Source organism: Syngnathus floridae, chromosome 3 (assembly GCF_059516105.1).
Source record: "Syngnathus floridae isolate MCC-2025c chromosome 3, RoL_Sflo_1.0, whole genome shotgun sequence".
In the NCBI taxonomy this organism is placed as follows: domain Eukaryota; kingdom Metazoa; phylum Chordata; class Actinopteri; order Syngnathiformes; family Syngnathidae; genus Syngnathus; species Syngnathus floridae.
The window spans coordinates 13226568-13244865 of record NC_142415.1 but is presented as its reverse complement, the minus strand read 5'-3'; the positions used below and the strand labels follow the sequence as shown (position 1 = coordinate 13244865).

The window sequence follows — 18298 nt, the reverse complement described above, 5'->3', positions numbered from 1 at the left end:
GATCTCATGACTGCTTTAGCAAATGTTGTGCCAAGTGGGCAAATTTAAAGCATTCATCTTGATAGATAGAAGGTCTCCCTCGTATCTGTTCCTAAAACAATCTGTATGCGACCGTGGTGCTGTTCTTGTAGAAATATACTGGACACTGATAGCCCAGAAAACGAAGAACCTGGTGCAGAATAACCAACATTTTAGTGAACGGATCGGGAAACATCACACTAAAGTTCCGACGCCAAACACTGACACCACGCCTCTGCCTACTATTTAAAACATTCATGTTCAGGGCCCATAAAGACACGTTCAATCTAACAGGCAATCCGTCTTCTGAATGGCCAAGAGGACGTCCAATCAAGTCATGATGTGACCCAAGGGCTTGTTTGTCTCACCCGCCGGACACGTTTAACTCCAAAGTGGTCCAAGTGAATGCACTCGCAAATTACCAGGAGGCCTTTAAACCCTCCTTTCACTTCTTGGTGTTCGTCTCATTACAAAGATAATCAAGAAAGTCAGCTGAGGAGCATCACTACAATAACAAACGCACACCCATAGTCCTCTTTTCCTGTGCACACTATCTAAAGCTGCATAATTATACACTTAGATAGGCAATAAATACCCCAATGCGCATATTGCTGGGTCGAATGAAATGGGTTTATTTATGTGGAAGTGTTCACGCAGATCAAATTAGGCTTTGTGGGCTTGAGTGCTAGAGACATTTGCTCCGGCATTAATGCGCTGGAGCAGCAATCAGAGTGGGAGTGTACGATTAGTGTAAATGAGAGTGACAGATTGCCTCATTGCAGTAATCAGCCATTTTATCAGCGACACAATGCAGACTGACAACAAGTAGTTTGACTCAGAGAGAATGCTGGAAACAGATAAAGCAAAATAGCATTTTCGATCAATTCTCACAGTTTTGTTACAGCGGTTTTCGACTTGAACGGATTACCACAACACTTGACAATGGGTACAGTAATCCTTGATCACCAAGTATAACCTACCAGACCAATGAAGTGAAATCCACTTAACCTATATCTCACAATACACATCAATAATCATGCCCGCAGATGTTACTTTCCAAAAGATTAACCCAGAGCTGTCGCTTTCTGTAGTCTTAAAAAGTGGATTACAGCAGAAACCAGTCAATAATTTACAAACTAGGCTATATTGAAATAATTCCTGTTTGCTTCTTCTTCTTTCAAAATGTACATTGTCTCAAACTAAGTGCGCAGTGGTCGAAAGTGGAATTACACACAATATAAGCGAGCGTTAGTCATAAATTAGAAATCAAGAAAAATAGTGGGACCATGCACCTGGAAGGGGGGGCGGGGTTTATAACTATGCTTGATTTTCCGAACGCTGTAATAATACTTCTCACCAAACACAGGGTGATCCTCATAGGCCTTATGGTTAGCAGAAAAACACTGTACAGCTTGTAAGGCATCCACTAGCAATGTAATTCCCTGCTTGCAAGCATGAATCACTGTCCTTCACCCCTCCCGTCTAAGGGGAGCAATTAACATGCTGGCTATCCCATCTCTGATGTGCAATAACAACGCCACCTCTCGTAGCAATGTCACCTGAGAGAGCAAGTGATTATTTGTTGTCACGATACCATCTCGGCTTCTATCATACAGCATGCTTCAAGAAGTCTAAAAGGTTGACAATAATAATCTTTTTCATCAATTGACTAAAATGTTGATAAAAAACGATACGATTGGTGTTTGATCGTTACTACTTCCATTCGGGTTCATTGGAGATGTTTATTGGGCACTTAACATGGTTTGGCAATGCAAAAAGAACAATAGCCCAATTCAGAATATGTGATAGGTGCGAATGACTGACAACTGCTGACCTGGACTGGAAACTTGTTGGATTTTGGATTGAAGGACCAAAATATGAAATATATTGTTGAACCTCTCTGACAGCCAATTAGGGCAACACATTGATAATTCATGCGGCAAAATGGCATTCAATATAAAAAGAAGATGCCAAAGGTACATTTGCATTAAGAAAGGTCTTCCACCGTCCAAGTCCCGCACGACAATAGCCCACAATTTATCCATGTCAGTTTGTACGTAAGTGTGCACCTAATTCCAAGAAGTAAAATGAATAATTGACGACCCGGCAGTTTGATTTGTGTTTTCTCGTTCACCTCTGTCCAATCACTTCACTGACTCGATTCAATGTGGCGGTTGATCTGAAGTCATTGACGTGCCCGTGAGGAGAAAGCGAAAATTCAGTTGAGCCCTATATTTAGTCAGTGACAGACATGAGGCACATGTATGCCTGAATTTCATGGCACGCCTTGGCTTGCCGTGTCAAGCGAGAAAGCCCAAGGAGAGTTCAACTAATGAGCTTTTTGTGAAGGCATGCTCAGAAAATGTTGCAGCCATTCTGGAATCCTCCAACGTGATTTACATACGGAGACAGGAACATCACGGCAAAACATATCTCCACCAATCGACACGCGATCCAATTAAGGTTAGGGGGTTAATTGCTTGTTGTTGTTCATGAACAGAAAATACCAGTCACTTTGAAAGATTGATGACATTGAATTCCTATTTTCTCCTTGTGTCAACCCCCCCCCCTCAAAAAAAAATAATTATGTTCCTTTCAAACACATGATATTGGAATTGGTTGGATTCTATTGAACCGCAACTCGTCGATTTATTTTTTTAGACTAGAGTCTTGGGGATTAACATGATAATGTAAAGAAGAATGGGACATTATCCGTAAATATATATGCAGGACTGTGATACCAAAGCTGTTTCTGTTCTATTTGCACATTTCTCACAACATTGCAGAAAATAGCACAGTTCAGCTAACATAATGCAGCTCCATGAAGGAGTTTTACTTTTGTATGCACACTATAAAAAAACTCAGCATGTCTTTTTTTTTTCATAGAGGGAAGATAAAACAGTAACCGAGAGATTTTGTCCTTCCTTCACTTGCGGCACCAACCATTGTACCAACTCAATGGAAAATCAGCAATGAGGGTTGTTGGTGGTAAGGGTTGAACTAAGTACCCTATTTACCGGACTATAAGGCGCACCTTAAACCTAAAATTTTCTCAAAAGCCGACAGTGCGCCTTATAGTCCGGTGCGCCTTATATATGGACCAAATTCCTAAATTTAAACTGGCCTGAAGCATTGTGTCATGAAATCAATCATAAGTGGCCCGCTGAAGACTATGAATCATGAATCAAAAAGACTATGGATCATTATTTTGTGATTATAAAGTCATTTGTTGCGTCTGAAATTGAAATAAAAAAGATAAAATGGAGAATGATTTGATTTGGATTAAAAATCTGACATGATGCAATAATAGTGCGCCTTATAGTCCGGTGCGCCTTATAGTCCGGAAAATACGGTAGTCGACTAGTCACGATCTCAGTCGGCGTTCCGTGGGCTCGCTCACACAAATTAAAATAAAACTATACAATTCATTTATACCCCTGCTTTTAATGTAAAAGCATCGTGTGCATCTTCTATGCCAGATGGCCTGCGCCTCATATCTATTTATTTTCCTAATATGAAGATTGATCCCCCATCGCTCTGTTCGCATGATCCATTTTTCGTTCACGAAACAAAGAGGTTTTGTCAGACAACAGCTGCACAAGGAGCGAGGGACTCGTTGGCGTGCCTAGCGTTGCTGTGACAGATAGTGGAGGGTGGCTCGGGATTGCTCAGTGGCGCGCTCTCTCCATTATGTCACAATTAATACAGACTGTCATAGAAAAAAAAAAAGATCCCTTGTGCAACTGCAAGATTAAAAACAGTTTTACTAGGAACTTTTGTTTATCTCTCACGCAATACTTGTCACCCTTGTCGACGCTCTGGTCACATCCCGCCTGGATGGCTACAGTGACAATGTGTGCATTCGGTACAATGACCTTCAGTGGCCATTTCGCAGATTTAAGCCACGTCTTAACCTCAAAACTGTCAGAAAACATCAGTGCTACCAATATAAATTCATACAACTGTGCCAGCATATATATTATATATATTGAATCTATATGATTAGAACGTATCGTAAATCTGAAATCTCTGCAATAACAAAGCCAGTTCAGAATACACTAGAAAAAAAATTCTGCTGTCAGCACTTTGTAAACATTTTTTTAATGCTTATCTTTTATCTTGAATGACGCTAAATCTCATAAACTATTTGAGTTAATCTGAGTGGTTTGTTTTGGTGGCTGGTGGGGGTGTCAGATTAGTGATGATTGATTCACTATTTTTTGCGCAGTGTGATCCGGTTTTCAAGTGTAATCCATAATGTGGAAAGACCAAAAGATCCCTTTGGTATTGTGCTGACAAATTAATTAAAAAACGGAGTAATCTGAGGAGAATTTAAAAGTTTGTGTGTGTAGTGGAAGACCGGGAACATCTGATATGCTTAAGCGAGCAAACTGTCCCTGTCGATATGAACACCCGGTTGGCTTTGTTCAGAAATAAAGTAATTGTTTTTTTTCCCCACATTGCCAAAATTTGGCATTTGAAAAGCAGTGCATAGACTTTTCATACTCATTAGTATGGTAACCATGCGTATATTCCTTTTTGGAATTTTTTTGGTTTTAGTCCTCATGGTCCAGAAAATTAAGAAATACATTTGTAAACCCGGCAATCAAGGAGTACAATGGCCAAAAGACAAAAGCTCCACTACTTCCTGGGAAAAAATAATAATGCCATCACTCTAGGGTAGGCCGCAGCGGCTCACTAACCATCTGTGACAGACAGGAGGCTCGACGCTTAGAACCGGGGACATTTTGTTTGTTCAGATCTTCCCTAAAAAACCCTGGTGAATTCAGCGACGCGTGAATTTCGACTGAGAGCAACTTTTACTAGCATGGAAAGAGGGTTGACGCATGCATGTCTTGTCATTTATTTTTTTTCAACATGGAGAGGCTCTTAGAAATCATAAATAAAACATAAAAAAATCATAACATGCATTCTGTGTTGCTGCTTATGATGTAATCACATTATTTAAATCTATGAAAACACAGTAGCTGTTATAGACCGTAGTTTATCACTGACAAAACAAGGATAGCCGCAAAACAAATATAACAATTACACTGCAATTTTTAGACTAACATTTATTTTATTTGATGTAACTGCTCCGTTTTAAATTTCAAATTAATGAATATAAACTCACATAGATTTGATACTCTTTGAAATATAAGGTCAGTACAAAAATTGCGGAGGACCAGGGCGGGGGGTTTCGGCTGCTATGAGCAAACCCTCGTCGGTTACGCTTTTGGTCTTTCTCTATTGGTTCTTCTTCGTGTGCTTCTTAATAAACAAGTTAGATGTAAACAATGGGGCCACAAAATGGTGATCTTTTATTTTACAAAGATACTACTGTCAGAGTTATACTTGCAGTTTGCACAAATATAACAAAAGATTAAAAATAGAAAAAGAAATTCAACATCAAGATGCTATTTCCGCATTCAGCAGGAAAACAACACTTCTGGGTCATCATCCCAAAGCGGTTGAGGAAGAACTTCTAATGTCAGTCATTCATGTTGGCTCCCTTGGTTGGCTGATGGCTCCAACAATTCCTTCGGCTCCCAGTGATCCGGAAGAGATGTTTTGCAGCCGAGTTTCTAGCTGAATGGTGATTTTTTTTAAAACTGAAAAGGGTCTGTTGAATGTTTTGTTTTGAATGTATTGTTAGTAATTCAGATTCTGAATCTGATGACAAATATTCTTGCATGTATGATAGCCCGCACAAAAAAAAAAACGTTTTTGCTGAATTAAAAAATACAAATTTCATATGAATATAAAATAAAACAATGTTTTCTAAGGTGCATTAACTGACATAGTCTCGCCTGTTCTATTCTTGCATGAGCAAATGCAGCGTGTGTCGCATGATTTCAGAGTTCATGGTCCGCAGGAAGTCAGTCAAATCTCCATTGAGCAGTTCCTCCATTGGCACAAATTGGAGCACCTGTCTATCACAAGCTAGCTGACATTTACTTGCGTCCTGTCCTTTCAGCAGTTCACCAATAGAGTTTTGGACTTCTGTCAGTGATGGGAGGATTCTGGCCGCAGCTCGAGGGCAAAAGCCAGCGCACACGAGCACTGCTCCGGCGCCTCCTGATGGGGGCGGGCATCTGAACTTGATTGAGCGAAAACAAGCGTGCAAGCAGAACACCAACGCAGCCGACACCCGGGTAAGCGCCGACGGCACGGGCAGCAAGAGGGCGTCCCCAGAGGTCAGACCCCGCAGGGACGTCACAACGCAGTTGACGAGCCGATGCTGGTACGGCGGCGCTGCGTCGTATAGCGTGCCCCGGCCTCCTTCGGGATATGAACCCTCTGAAGGAAAGGTGAGAAGTAGCTCTTCCATTTGGTCCGCACAGGCATCCCACTCCGAGCGGCTACCGAACACCATACACTGCCTTTTTGTTTCCGTCTCGTTATTGTCAGCGCAAAGTCCCGCAAGATCCGACAAGATGGACGCGGCGCTAACGGCGTGACATGAATCACAGGGAGCCACTTGGTTCAAGTCTCTCTCAGCTGAGGCCACCTGTGCTTCAGTCACGTAGTTTAACAAGACTCCTGCGCAGAACGGAGAGTTTCTGACAGCGCGCAGTGCCGCGCCGACAATTACGTACCAAGAATGCACGTGGCAGCCAGACAGGGGTCCTCGCAGAACGCAGTCCGTCATGTCGCTTTCACAGCGGTGTCGCTGTATCCAGTCGCTGTGGCAATCTCTCTTAACGCGCTCCTTCCAGCTGAGGCTCTTCAATTCCCTGCGCTCGTTGAAGGAGCCCGCCGCTTGCTTTTTCGGTCCCAGAGGTCGGCCCACCGAGGCACGACAGTAGGCGGGGTGGATGGTGTTACAGGAGATCCATTGATTCCGAGGCAGGTATGTCACCTGAACGCAGAGACCGTTACCAGAGATACATTATTCCTGATGTGTGTGCTTATGAATGTGGCTTTAAAGATTTTTTTTTTTTAATATTTATCAATGAATCCACAAAATAACTGACATTGATTATTAAAAAAAATAGTGAGTACCCTAAAGTAAAAAAAAAATGTGCCAGCCTACCTGGAAACGTCGCATATAGTCCTGAGCGGTACAATCCCTTATGTTGTCGAGCCTCTCCCTCTCCTCAGCGCTCATTTTGACAAATAATCTCATGTTTTCTGTGATGGTCTCCACCTGGAGAGCGTGAAAGTACGTGCACAGGTCTTCATGTTGTGCGAGGAACGACGGCGGGATCGAGGATTCCGGGAAGAGCGCCTCTCCGTCCGCCAGATGCGGACCGTAATTCCGGATAAGTTTGGAGAGCAGAGGCCTGACGGTCTCCTTGCGGTCGTAGTCGAGGCACACGACATAAACCTCGGAATTTCCAGACTTGCTTGTGGCGGGTTTGAAGACGCTGACGCAGCGGAAGCAGCACTTGAGCAGGTACAGTAAACAGACGGAGGAGTGTTCGTACAGAGTGAACATTTTGAGCACAAAGGAGCCGCCGGGACTGAGGAGGAGCAGAGCGGCGGTCACCTCGCAGTAATGCAACGACGCCACAAGAGCCTCCTGCTCATCTGGGTTCTCCTGACAGTCGAAGCTCCCGTCCGCCGTCACCAGATCCACTCGCCGCATATTTGCCACAAACGTCTGCAGCTCCAGCAGGTGCTTTTGGAGCATGATGTCTCCGGTATTGTCGGAGCCAAAAAACCACCACGGCAGAGTGTTGGCGATCAAGCGATCGTCCGCGACAGTCGTGACACTTGCATTGGCCTCATGGTACGGGTTGAGTGTGTTGGCGGCCCAACTCCAGTCGCAGTAGCGTGTGTGTTCGCTGGTTTTGACGTAGTGATTCAAGGCGCTTATAAAAGCCCCAGGAGCTTCACACAGGTGAACCGTGTTGAGCTCCCCGGAGTGGAGCGCCTCTTCGGGAAGAAGACTGAACGTTCCCAGGATCTCATAAAACTTGCACCATGCCTGAGTGCAGATTTCCGCATTGGCGGCAGAGCGCACCGTGGCGATGACCTTGCCGGCGCGGTTGGTGGAGTTGGTATGCTGATGCCACACTTCAATGTTCTTGTCACTGAGCTGGTTCTTCACAGCATTGAGGGACACCTTTAGGGCCTGAAGGCGGCAGTTTTCTACTTTTGCGTGCGGTCTGAGGGCGACATTTGCATCAGGGATGCACCATTCTTCATTGGACGGTTTGATGTACGTTTTAAATTTACTGAATAGGCATTTAATCTCCGTCAGTGCGTCAGCATCACAAGCTGCAAGGTTGCTGACTTGCTGCTGCTGCCGCCTGCAGACTTTCTTGCTGATTCCATTGACCGAGATCATCTTCCTCACCCGCTGTGGTGGAACAACATGATTGGTAAAATTATAAAAGAAACTGAGATACAATGGTTATACATAACGTCTGCACACCCTATTTTAAATGCCAAAAATGAGACCAAGATAAATCATTTCACAGTTTCTGATGAACCAAGGTTGTGCTTATGGCCAACATGCTCAACCTTGGGTTTATCAGATCATAACAAAATTTCCCAAAATTGCACAATTGAGGTTGAGCGAGACGAATTGTATAATTGTATCTTCGTTTACTGCCTCTTTTTTTTTTTATTGTAACAATAAATAATATATAAAATATATAATCCAATTTTCAAAAATGTTGATGACTATGATTCTGGAAAGACCCTACACAGGAAAAGCCCTTCTGACAAGATGATAACCTTTCCAACTTGTCGACTTAGTGACTCCAAAAAAAATCCTGTAATGTTCGTTAAGACTAAAAAAAGTTTATTTCTATTTCCAAGGCATTTGTACTACCTTTTCATATGCTGCCACTAACCATTCGTCGTCAACGTAAAGTAAATTAAAACCAAAAACAATATTGAGTCAAGCTATAAGAGAAATCACTGAAAGAAAGTGAGCGTTTTAAGGTGCTATACAAGCAATATTCTAAACGTCTCATATTAGTAAATGTTTTCAGAGCAATGCTTTCTTTTTTCATCACATGCATCAAGTAAAAATGTAAATAATGGTAAACAAAACATAAAAACTCACCGGACTCATCCGCAACACGGACCCGGAAGACAGAAAATCACGTGATCACGCAGCACGGACCCAGAAGTCATGTGATCACACAACCAACATGGTCACGTGATCACGCAGCACACGCGCAGTCTATCTGCGTGTGGCATTTTAAACATTCATTCTGTCATTCATCCTCATGAACATGTTCTAGATTTTTGTTTGAATTAAAAATAATATTGTTTCTGTCTCATTATTAGCGCTGTTTATTCCCGTTTCAATCAATCAATGTGAGTTTTTCCTGATAAATGTAATCAAGTCGCCGCTTCTACATTAGAATAATTGGTTAAATGATTAATTCATCTAATTGAATATCACTAAAGGATTAATGTCTTTGAAGACGAGGCAAAGACAAACATGGTGAAGGTTGTTCATAATGTTGAATAGGCTTCTGTAGGATACACGTACATTTGGCAATTTTTGCAATATTTGATTGTACTTTATAGATTAAAAAGTCCAACCCTGGGACATTTCTAAAGAAAAAAATATATTGTTAAGGTTGACATTCTTATGTCCAGTTTGCATTTATTTGAAATACAGAATACAGTATAATATTTGAACCAGCTCTACAAGCATTTTAGACACAATTACCAAATGAATCATAAAACATCAGCTTTACTTATAGTCTTTTAAATATGCCCCCAGACATTTGTCATCAGAGCTTCACTGACTTGCCGATTCATTAGCATAAATCGTGAACACACTGCGTTGTGAAGTCACTTTGACAAATCACATTATTTACAATATGTCAGACAGGCAAATATAGTCCAAGATGATTTTTTTTGAACATTTCTTAATTAGATTATGTACTTTTTACACTGAGCTGATTTGTGCGGGCATCGTTACAGATTACAATCTGATCTGTATGTATTATGATCAGAGCTTTCCGACATATCATCTGATTCATCCTGACTTTCCCAATATAGTGTAGCAGAGAATGAACCATATGGATGTTTATTTTCTCTGCTTTGAGGCTATTTCCTATACATATTGTGCATTTACATACAACATGCTGCATGTGGTTAAATTAGGTTTTGGTAAGAGATGGAGGACCTGAGGGCTCAAAGCAAAAGCAGGACACCCACTGAGGGAGCCTCATTCATAAATAATGGACCTCTGGGATATACAGGTGCAATTAGGATTTCCAAAATGGTAGCTGTAAACTTTTTGTCTTTCTATTTGCAGCTAAACCACTGGAACGTCTTGTAATATTAATGTGTGCATTATTGGGTACATGTGGTTGTCCCTTTCAGAAGACGGGCATTGTACAAATCAGGGGCGGACCTAGCATTAGCCAAACTCTTGTATCGCAGAGTTTCTTTCCCTTTTGCTGCATGTATTGTTTGAAGTCAGAATTTGAAATGTGTGCAGATCACAATCATTGACTTGCATTTACAGCTAACACATTGCCGACATATTACTATTAAATCGGACAAAAACATACACGAATTGCATATATATATAAACGTTGCATGTAAAAAAAAACGACTATACGTCTGTGTATACGCTTGTACCACAAATGTTGTATTCTAAAGAGATTGCGGTTTTAAAGGTCATGCGTGACTACGAAAAAAGATTAAATGCATTCTGCTAATATGAGGAGAGGCCGCATGTACTTTATGCTCGGTGTGGATTATCACAGCATAGCAACCACTGGAGCCCCCTCAACATCAATGGCCACTTGCACAGGTCTCACTTAGCAATCCTTGTCCCATTATCCTGATTACACGTGTTCTCTACAATGCAAAAAAAAAAAAATCATTTTGTCTTAAAACTTAATTGCTGAATCATCATTTCCTTATCAAGGCAGTGACACTTAATTTGAAGAGTGTTGAGTTCACTGCCACTATACAGCACTGTATCATGAAGCAGAAAATATTCACGAGGAGCTACAAACTCTGAAACTGTCAGGTCCTCAAGGTAGGGGCGATGTAAATGAGTTGCCGAGTCTTTTCTTCATATATGCAGCTATTACCATGCAAGATTTACCTCAATCCAATAAAGGCCACTCTTACAGTAATGGACGCACACTATCTCCATCCATAATGATCTCAGTCTGCTGACCATAACCTTAATGTATAATAAAGAAGGTCAATCACACAGTAATGTCATGCATCCACCATGCATGTCACGTATCCAGTAACTCAGAAGGGTTCAAACTTGCTTTTCACCTTCTTTCTATAGTAAAGGAACTGTAGCCACATTCATTAAGATCCGGCCCCTTTCTTCTGACATTCTTATCAGGAACAATTAAACATTTAAGAGACACGGCGCCACAAATTAGCACCGCAAGAGGCGGACATTACGAGTAATTTCTCGATAACGCCAGTAGCTACAGGGGACGGCGCAGTAATGAATGTCGCAAAGGAAAATGAAAACATAATCTAATGTTGAGAATGAAGAATGGTTCTTAGCGGTTGCTGTGAGAGGCTAATGGCCTTTGTGTCTGTCTGTCTGTCCGCCCAACCGCTTTGATTGAAGTATCTCAACGTTATGTTTGATTAGACTCGAGATAGTGAATCTGCATGACATGGATTATTCATATCTGGTGTGATCGTGGCTTGATACAACACACAGTAATGTAAATAAGCCGCCATTAGTAGATTTGTTGTAATGACCATATGGCAAAACTCTGCCAAACCCAAACTGATGTTAGTTTGTCCATCTGTTTGTTTGTTTGTTAGCAGGCTAGTTCCTGGTTAACGGACAAAGATGAACAGACGGATGGCGCCATTACTGTGTCAGGGTATTTTTTTTTTTATCTGTACTATCTTGATCCATCACCATAAACTGGACACCACTGACCTTTATACTGACTCTGCTTTCAGTCTCTCTTACGTATGGTTTACAGAAAAGCAGCTAAGGGACATGTAATTTTCAAGGCTTTTTTCCCCTCCCTCACATTTACTGGATTAAGTCATTTGGCCAGCAGGTTGAAATACTGGATAATCTCCCATGGGCGCAACTCAAGCAGCATCTCAGTCTCTGGAGGCTAAGAACTGCACTTGATGGGTGGGACAAAAACATTACGGAAATTGACTTGTTTCCTGATGCTTTATAGTTTAATTATATGAATTAACCATAGTATATGCACCCAGAGGGAGAGATCTTGTCTTTCTTTGCCATGTGCTCAGTTAATGCCCATACTCAAAGGCATGGCAGCACATTTACGATAATCCTTCTTTACTCCAGTTCTTTTCAAAACAGTCCTGCACATGGAGTAAGCATGTGCACTACCATAACTCAAGTCAGGGGCCACAGCCATTTGTCTTGAAAGGTGACAGTTACAGATTAAAATTAGTGCAGAAATGATTTATCATTTGTCCACTTGAAGAAAAATCATCAGTTACCAGAGAGGCAAACATTCTAGTGGCAAAAACTTTGAGATCAAAATGATCATACATCCCATGAAAAGAGATGTGAATTGCAATTTGCACTACAACATATGAAAGATGTTCTGTGCTGTTCTCTGATATAATGCTTAAAAGAGGCAATACTGCCCCCTATCAGCTTCAAGATGAAAACATTTGGTGATTTGGACATTACCGTACAGAAGACATTGTATTTTCACATTATCTTTTTATAATTATTTTCAAACTGTATGTATATACAATTACATACAACGAGAAACTTATTTTATATTGTTTAACTTGGACCCATTTAAATTGCATCACAAATCACTAAATATACAATAAAGCCTTAACTGAATCACACACACAGGTTTATAATAATAATAGTAATAATAATAATAATTTTAAAAAAGACAAGTTCGCTTGTGCAATAGGGGGTCCCACCAATCACCTAGGAGTCACAGTGGAGCACAAAGATGAGACAATCAAAATTTGGCAAGAAGCTCCATGACTGCAATAGTCGTACTCTGTCCAAAGATGAAGGCTCCGACAACAATGGTTATGATTCCCCAAACTGTTAAAACCAATCTGCAAAATGTGACAGATGTTTTAGGAATATAGTATAAGACAATGCAGTGTACATACACAGAACAAAAAAAGAAACGCTGTGCCTCACCTGACTCTTGGACTCACAGGTTCATTTTGCATGATGAACACCAAGCAAAGACCTGTATTGCAAGACAGGCACAATTTTGCAATTATTTCAGCAATGCAGCCTCAGTTTTTCAGAATTAGGTACACATTGACCATTCCAGAAGTAGAGGACATTCTCTGTCTCCCAATAAAATGCACAAAATACAGAAAACTGTAGTGGGATATATTTGCTTTCGACTGGGATATAATCCACTCTTAATTCATATCATAATTTCTGTTCATAATTTGTAATATACAGGTTAGAAAGCCGTCTCAAATTGGTGGAAATTATTTGAGGACATTGTCAAGTTACATGGTGGATAGGATGGTGCAAACTTGCTTTCGTCTGAAAAGAGGACTTTGGACCACTCTGGAACTGTCCAGTGCTTCTTCAAGATTCTCTTGAATCTTGAATGAAGCTCCCCCAAATTCTGGAAGCACTCTGAACAGCTTGCTCTTTGAGAAACTTCTTTTTGTGTCTTACCCTCCTGATAGAGGGGGTCAATGATGGTCCTCTGGACAGCAGTCTTCCCCATACTTGATTTAGTTTACTGAACCAAGCTGAGTGTTTTTCAAGGCTCAGGTAACCCTTGCAGGTGTTTCAAGTTAATTAGACCATTCAAATGATTAGTTGAATACCCTACTAGTTTACTTTTTCATGATATTCTAATATTTTGAGATAGGATATTTGAGTTTTCTTAAGGTGTATGCCATAATCAGCAATATTAAAGTAATAAAAGTCTTGCAATATTTCAGTTGAGTTGTAGTGAATCCAGAATGTATGACATTTTTCTTTTTACAGTTGCCTTGTGTATGAAATGCGCTATATAAATAAAACTGCCTTGCCTTACTTAAGTGTAATTTTGATGAGACATCATTTGGGTAATAAAATCCTTCATTTCTCAAACACTCATCTACATTTAGTGTGTATTGTATGTCAATCTCATTTTAGTGTGTATTTACAAAAACATGTACCAGGAAAAATAAAGATGAAGAAGGCACTGATTCCTCCAATGACGCTGATGACCTCGCCCATGTCAGGGACAAACATGGCGATGAGAAGAGTAATTGTGATCCAGATAACTGTGAGGAGCGTTCGACAGCGACTCTCAAATGAGCTTGTGACGATTCCCAGACGACGTCTTTGGATTCGCACCATCAGGTTCAGGATGACGGATCTGTGAGACACGCAGACTTTGGTACCAAACACCTACATTGGCGACAAAAACTTTGGTACAACATACCTTCCGAGAAGAAGAATAATTGGGTAAATTGTAATGATTGATATTCCAAAAAGCAGTCTGGAAATGATCATGACAACATCATTTCCTGGATATGACATCAAGATATCAGAAGCGACTTCTCGACCAAATGTCATGAAGCCATAAACTCCTGGTGGTAGAAAAAGTGGACACGTTTAACAGTTTTCAGATTCTACTGCAATGAACTTGATGTTTTTGGAGTTAAACCCACCGGTGAGTGTGTAGACGAGTAAACAGAAGAGCATAGAGATGACAGAGATGACCACCCAGTGTGTCAATTTCTGGTTCTCCATGCTGCTGTAGATTGCTATACAGGCCTCGTGACACTGCACACACAAGCAGGACTCAAATACTACACTTTCTACAAGATGGAGTATTTTTTTTTGTCCGTTTGTGAAGTCCAAGGTCACTAATATCGTTAAGACGTCTCGATATCGCCACAGCTAAGTTGTAGTTTGGGTAATGTGTTTCATTTTATCTTCATTTGATATTTTTTATAGAGTTGATGAACGCAATGTGATACAAATAATTTGAAGACACTAATAAATCCTGCATTCTAGAAAAAATTCTAAATTTAAGTGGTTCATACCTGGAAACCAAAGCAGATGGTCGGCACAACACTGAACATGGACGCCCACGAACCCACACTGTAAAGACAGACATCAGTTGCAGCTCAAGACCAAAGTAGACTTTGACTAATACCTAGAATTCATTGAGGAGAAGTTGACTTTACGGAAACTGACATAAGTATGAACAAAACACAAAAAGGCTTCCAAAGCAAACTCTGTGTAACCAAAGCTATTAAGACATTTTGCAATATTCAGTGTCTTTCAAATATTTACACAGGAGGTATTCGTTTTCACAGAAATAAAATGTGCCATCAGAGCGACCTCTAGTGGAAATATTTAGAATACTTAATTTTTATCAAAATATTGTCAATATGGAATTGTAGAAAACAAAGTGGTCTATTCATTTTCATTCATGACTATACAAGGAGACGTCTCAGTTCTTCTCTAACTAGGAGTAATATTAGTCATAGAGGATAAAGAATATATGCATTTCAGTACACTATCTTGTCATTAGTATACCTGTCTAAGTGTTTAATTTTTGCCATAGTTGTATGATTTAGGAAATAGAAAAAAAACTGACCCTTGAGAGTGCAGTGGTGTTAGAATGGCCGTGTGGTTTTCCATCAGGTAGTATTTAACAATCACCGCCACGCACAGATAGGTCGCAGCCAATGTCCCCAGCACACTGTGGTGAAAAGAAATATGTTCATTGATTACAGTAGTATATGGATGTACACAACGACAAACCTTGTGTATTTCTGAATGCCAATTTCTTTCGGGATGGACAGCGGCAGGATGATAACGAGACACATGATGAAGAGGGCGAAGCGCTGGTCTGTGTACCAGTGATATGGAATTTCCCCTTCACCTGACCCTGTCACCGTCTCATACAAAGAAATACACACTGGGGAACACAAAAAAAAAAGAATAACCACTTTAAATGTAACACGTAAAAATATCAGATTTACACTGAAGAATTAATATTTGCGAAATTAATATTTACGGGAAGTGAAAGCATGTTATCAAGGGATTAGAATAATGTCAGATGGACAAGATGACAAAAAGAAAAACAAAAACCAGATTGCAGCCATGCTTACCAAGCATGGATAAAGAATATATGCCTGTGAGCATTATTTTATCTTGTCTGGCTTCTACATTTTTGTTCAAATATCCATTGCTCAAACGATCATCACATTGTAACTCCATAAATTAACAACTCTAGCATCTGTGGTACGAATGTCCCTAAAAGTTCCATCTACATTGCTTCGTGTTTCATGAAGTGAAGACTCACATTTCTCCAGCTGGTCCTGAACCACCACCAGAAAGGCGACACATATCATGAAGAGGTTGAAGCAGAAACAGACTTCACACAGCTGACCGATGGCTCGTCCACACACTTCTCGCACCACATCCTGGTACGTTTTTTGTCTGCTGACGGATGAGGCGTAGCCAAGAATGACCAGTCCACTGATGAGGAACACCAGAGATACCTGCATGAGTAGCAAAAACTATGTCAGCAAATCAAAACTAATAATTAGGCCATGCATTATTCATCAATCTGAAGTGTTTAAAATAGCTTTTGAGACAATTTATAAACGCGCTTGGACACTTTCTTCTTAACTGTGTGGGAGCCTTGCGGCACTATGTTGCCTCAGAATTGAAAGGGTGTATGTTTTTTTATTTAAGAAAAGCGAGTGGAAATTGTTGAGTTAGATACATTTGATAGGCCTAGTCAAAAATAAATTGCCATGAAACCTTGTAGCAGAAGGAAGCCCATCAGCATTTTTTTTCCAAAATTCTAAATTTGGAAACCCTCACTTTACCCCTAACCTGTTGCCCCTTCGGTCTACTTGGAAACCTCATGCAGCAACAGCTGAGGGCCTCGAGTGGTTGCTTAATTAGAAGTCACGTGTGAAAAGCATGCGCCTCTTTCACACCAGGGAGACAAAAACTTTAGTGTGTACAGTGTTTGCCCGCATATTTGCGATCTGCTTACAAATTTACATATATATATATATATTTAGAGAATTTTTTTAAAGGAATCTGTCCTTCTTTATCCGCTGTTTTGAGACTTAGGATGAAGCTGTCTCAGATAAAAAAATAAAATAAAAAAGAGGGATTCATGTTAGCGTAGAAGTGAACAATGAATCAGAATTTTCAGAGTTGGGGTCAGAACAAAACAATGTTTGAGTTCTGACTGAGCTTTGGGCTTTTCACAGCCCAAGAAAGTGAAAATAATTGAAGCAATTACGGAGGAACCTCCATTTACATTTTTGAGCGCACAAATAATGTCTAGGTAGACTAATTATTAACCACTATGCTGATTGACATTACACAATCTCCATTGTTGACATTTTTTGTTCACCTACCAGCTCCACACTAACAGCAGTAGTCACTCCTCCGGCCTTCTGGAAGGCCCAGGGGAAGTTTAGTAGTCCAGCTCCGAGCGCAGACTTGAGCATGATGAACACGGCGCCGAAGGATCCCAGCCGCGGGGGATCTGAATGGGACGCAGACCGAGCCAGCAGACTGATGCTCTCCCGGGCGAGTTCCTCCATGGTGCTCCACCTTTACACACACTTCCTCTGGGGTCAACTAATTTCTCCACTCTAGCCCGAGTGCTGTCTGGGTCATTCTGCTTTGCTTTACAACTGATCCTAGAGAGGAGGGCATGCACCTATATGGTGCTGCAGTTACTTCAGCCACGTGTTCTAATTGGACGGTTTTACTATTATACATTTCACTATGGGGTGGCAAATGTGACACTTAGGTGTCTTGCCTGGCTTCTTCGTCTAATTCAGGTTAGCCTGAAACTTGAATTTTGACTGACCTCTTGGAGATACACATAATTGCTACATTGTAAACATTCAATTGTATTTCCACATCATTTAGCAAGTAAAGAGTGCTGTCACTGTCAGACATGTAATTCCTGTCCATATGCATTGTTGCCATGTCATATGAGTGAACAACAATTACGCAACAATTATTTGAGCACAAATGGTGGAGCAACACAGGTAGGCAATAAAACTATATTTGCAAGTCCATATTTTTTATGTTTTTTGGTTTTTTTTTTATAGAAAATGACTCATATTACCTCATACGCTGCAGGAGTAGTCAAGTCCGGTCCTAGGGAGCCTCTGTCCTGCCTGTTTTCCAGTTCTTCCTGCTTCAGCACAGCTGAATCAAATGATCAGGTCATTTGCAAGCTCGGTGGAAGCATGATCATGACCTGATCATTTGAAACAGGTGTGTGAAGGAGGGAACCTTCGAGAACATGCATGACATTATTAGTGTCCAGAGATGGGGACTCGAGTCACTGTGACTTAGACTTGACTTGACCTATTTAAGGACTTGACT

At 40.8% G+C, this 18298-nt stretch overlaps 2 protein-coding genes and 1 long non-coding RNA gene across 8 annotated transcripts; 1 reads left to right on the top strand and 2 right to left on the bottom strand.

Moving 5' to 3' along the window:
• Positions 1–5309: 5309 nt before the first annotated feature.
• On the bottom strand, positions 5310–9143 carry cmtr2 (cap methyltransferase 2). Of its 2 annotated transcripts, XM_088371645.1 has the most exons (4): positions 9041–9143; positions 7511–8326; positions 7055–7408; positions 5310–6880 (listed from the first exon to the last, which is right to left on the bottom strand). In XM_088371645.1, exons 1-4 carry the CDS (start codon positions 9047–9049, stop codon positions 5834–5836), a joined length of 2226 nt encoding a protein of 741 aa, XP_088227771.1. In that variant the 5' UTR covers positions 9050–9143; the 3' UTR covers positions 5310–5833. The 2 variants fall into 2 exon arrangements, with proteins under 2 accessions (XP_088227771.1, XP_088227770.1); XM_088371644.1 differs by having other exon boundaries at positions 7055–8326.
• A 1729-nt stretch (positions 9144–10872) lies between these two features.
• Positions 10873–13960, top strand: LOC148400634 (uncharacterized). The gene is made up of 3 exons (XR_015857715.1): positions 10873–10987; positions 11760–11813; positions 13913–13960. It is a non-coding gene; the product is annotated as an uncharacterized LOC148400634 (long non-coding RNA).
• slc38a8b (solute carrier family 38 member 8b) lies at positions 12627–18186 on the bottom strand. Of its 5 annotated transcripts, none has more exons than XM_088371911.1 (11): positions 18036–18186; positions 17311–17618; positions 16233–16431; positions 15689–15845; positions 15522–15626; positions 14962–15019; positions 14584–14698; positions 14355–14502; positions 14086–14288; positions 13094–13145; positions 12627–13005 (listed from the first exon to the last, which is right to left on the bottom strand). In XM_088371911.1, exons 2-11 carry the CDS (start codon positions 17497–17499, stop codon positions 12903–12905), a joined length of 1329 nt encoding a protein of 442 aa, XP_088228037.1. In that variant the 5' UTR covers positions 17500–17618; positions 18036–18186; the 3' UTR covers positions 12627–12902. The 5 variants fall into 5 exon arrangements, with proteins under 5 accessions (XP_088228037.1, XP_088228036.1, XP_088228040.1 ...); XM_088371910.1 differs by having other exon boundaries at positions 17311–17509; positions 18036–18184; XM_088371914.1 differs by having other exon boundaries at positions 17311–17520; positions 18036–18181.
• Between the last annotated feature and the right edge of the window lie 112 nt (positions 18187–18298).

What these genes read in the sequence shown, in the direction of transcription:
- cmtr2 (XM_088371644.1), bottom strand. An exon ending in ACTATATGCGACGTTTCCAG is followed by an intron (nt 6,881 to 7,054) that starts GTAGGCTGGCAC and finishes CTCTGCGTTCAG; the next exon opens with GTGACATACCTGCCTCGGAA.
- slc38a8b (XM_088371910.1), bottom strand. An exon ending in CTGCTGTTAGTGTGGAGCTG is followed by an intron (nt 16,432 to 17,310) that starts GTAGGTGAACAA and finishes CTACTCATGCAG; the next exon opens with GTATCTCTGGTGTTCCTCAT. An exon ending in CCATCTGCTTTGGTTTCCAG is followed by an intron (nt 14,699 to 14,961) that starts GTATGAACCACT and finishes TTGTGTGTGCAG; the next exon opens with TGTCACGAGGCCTGTATAGC.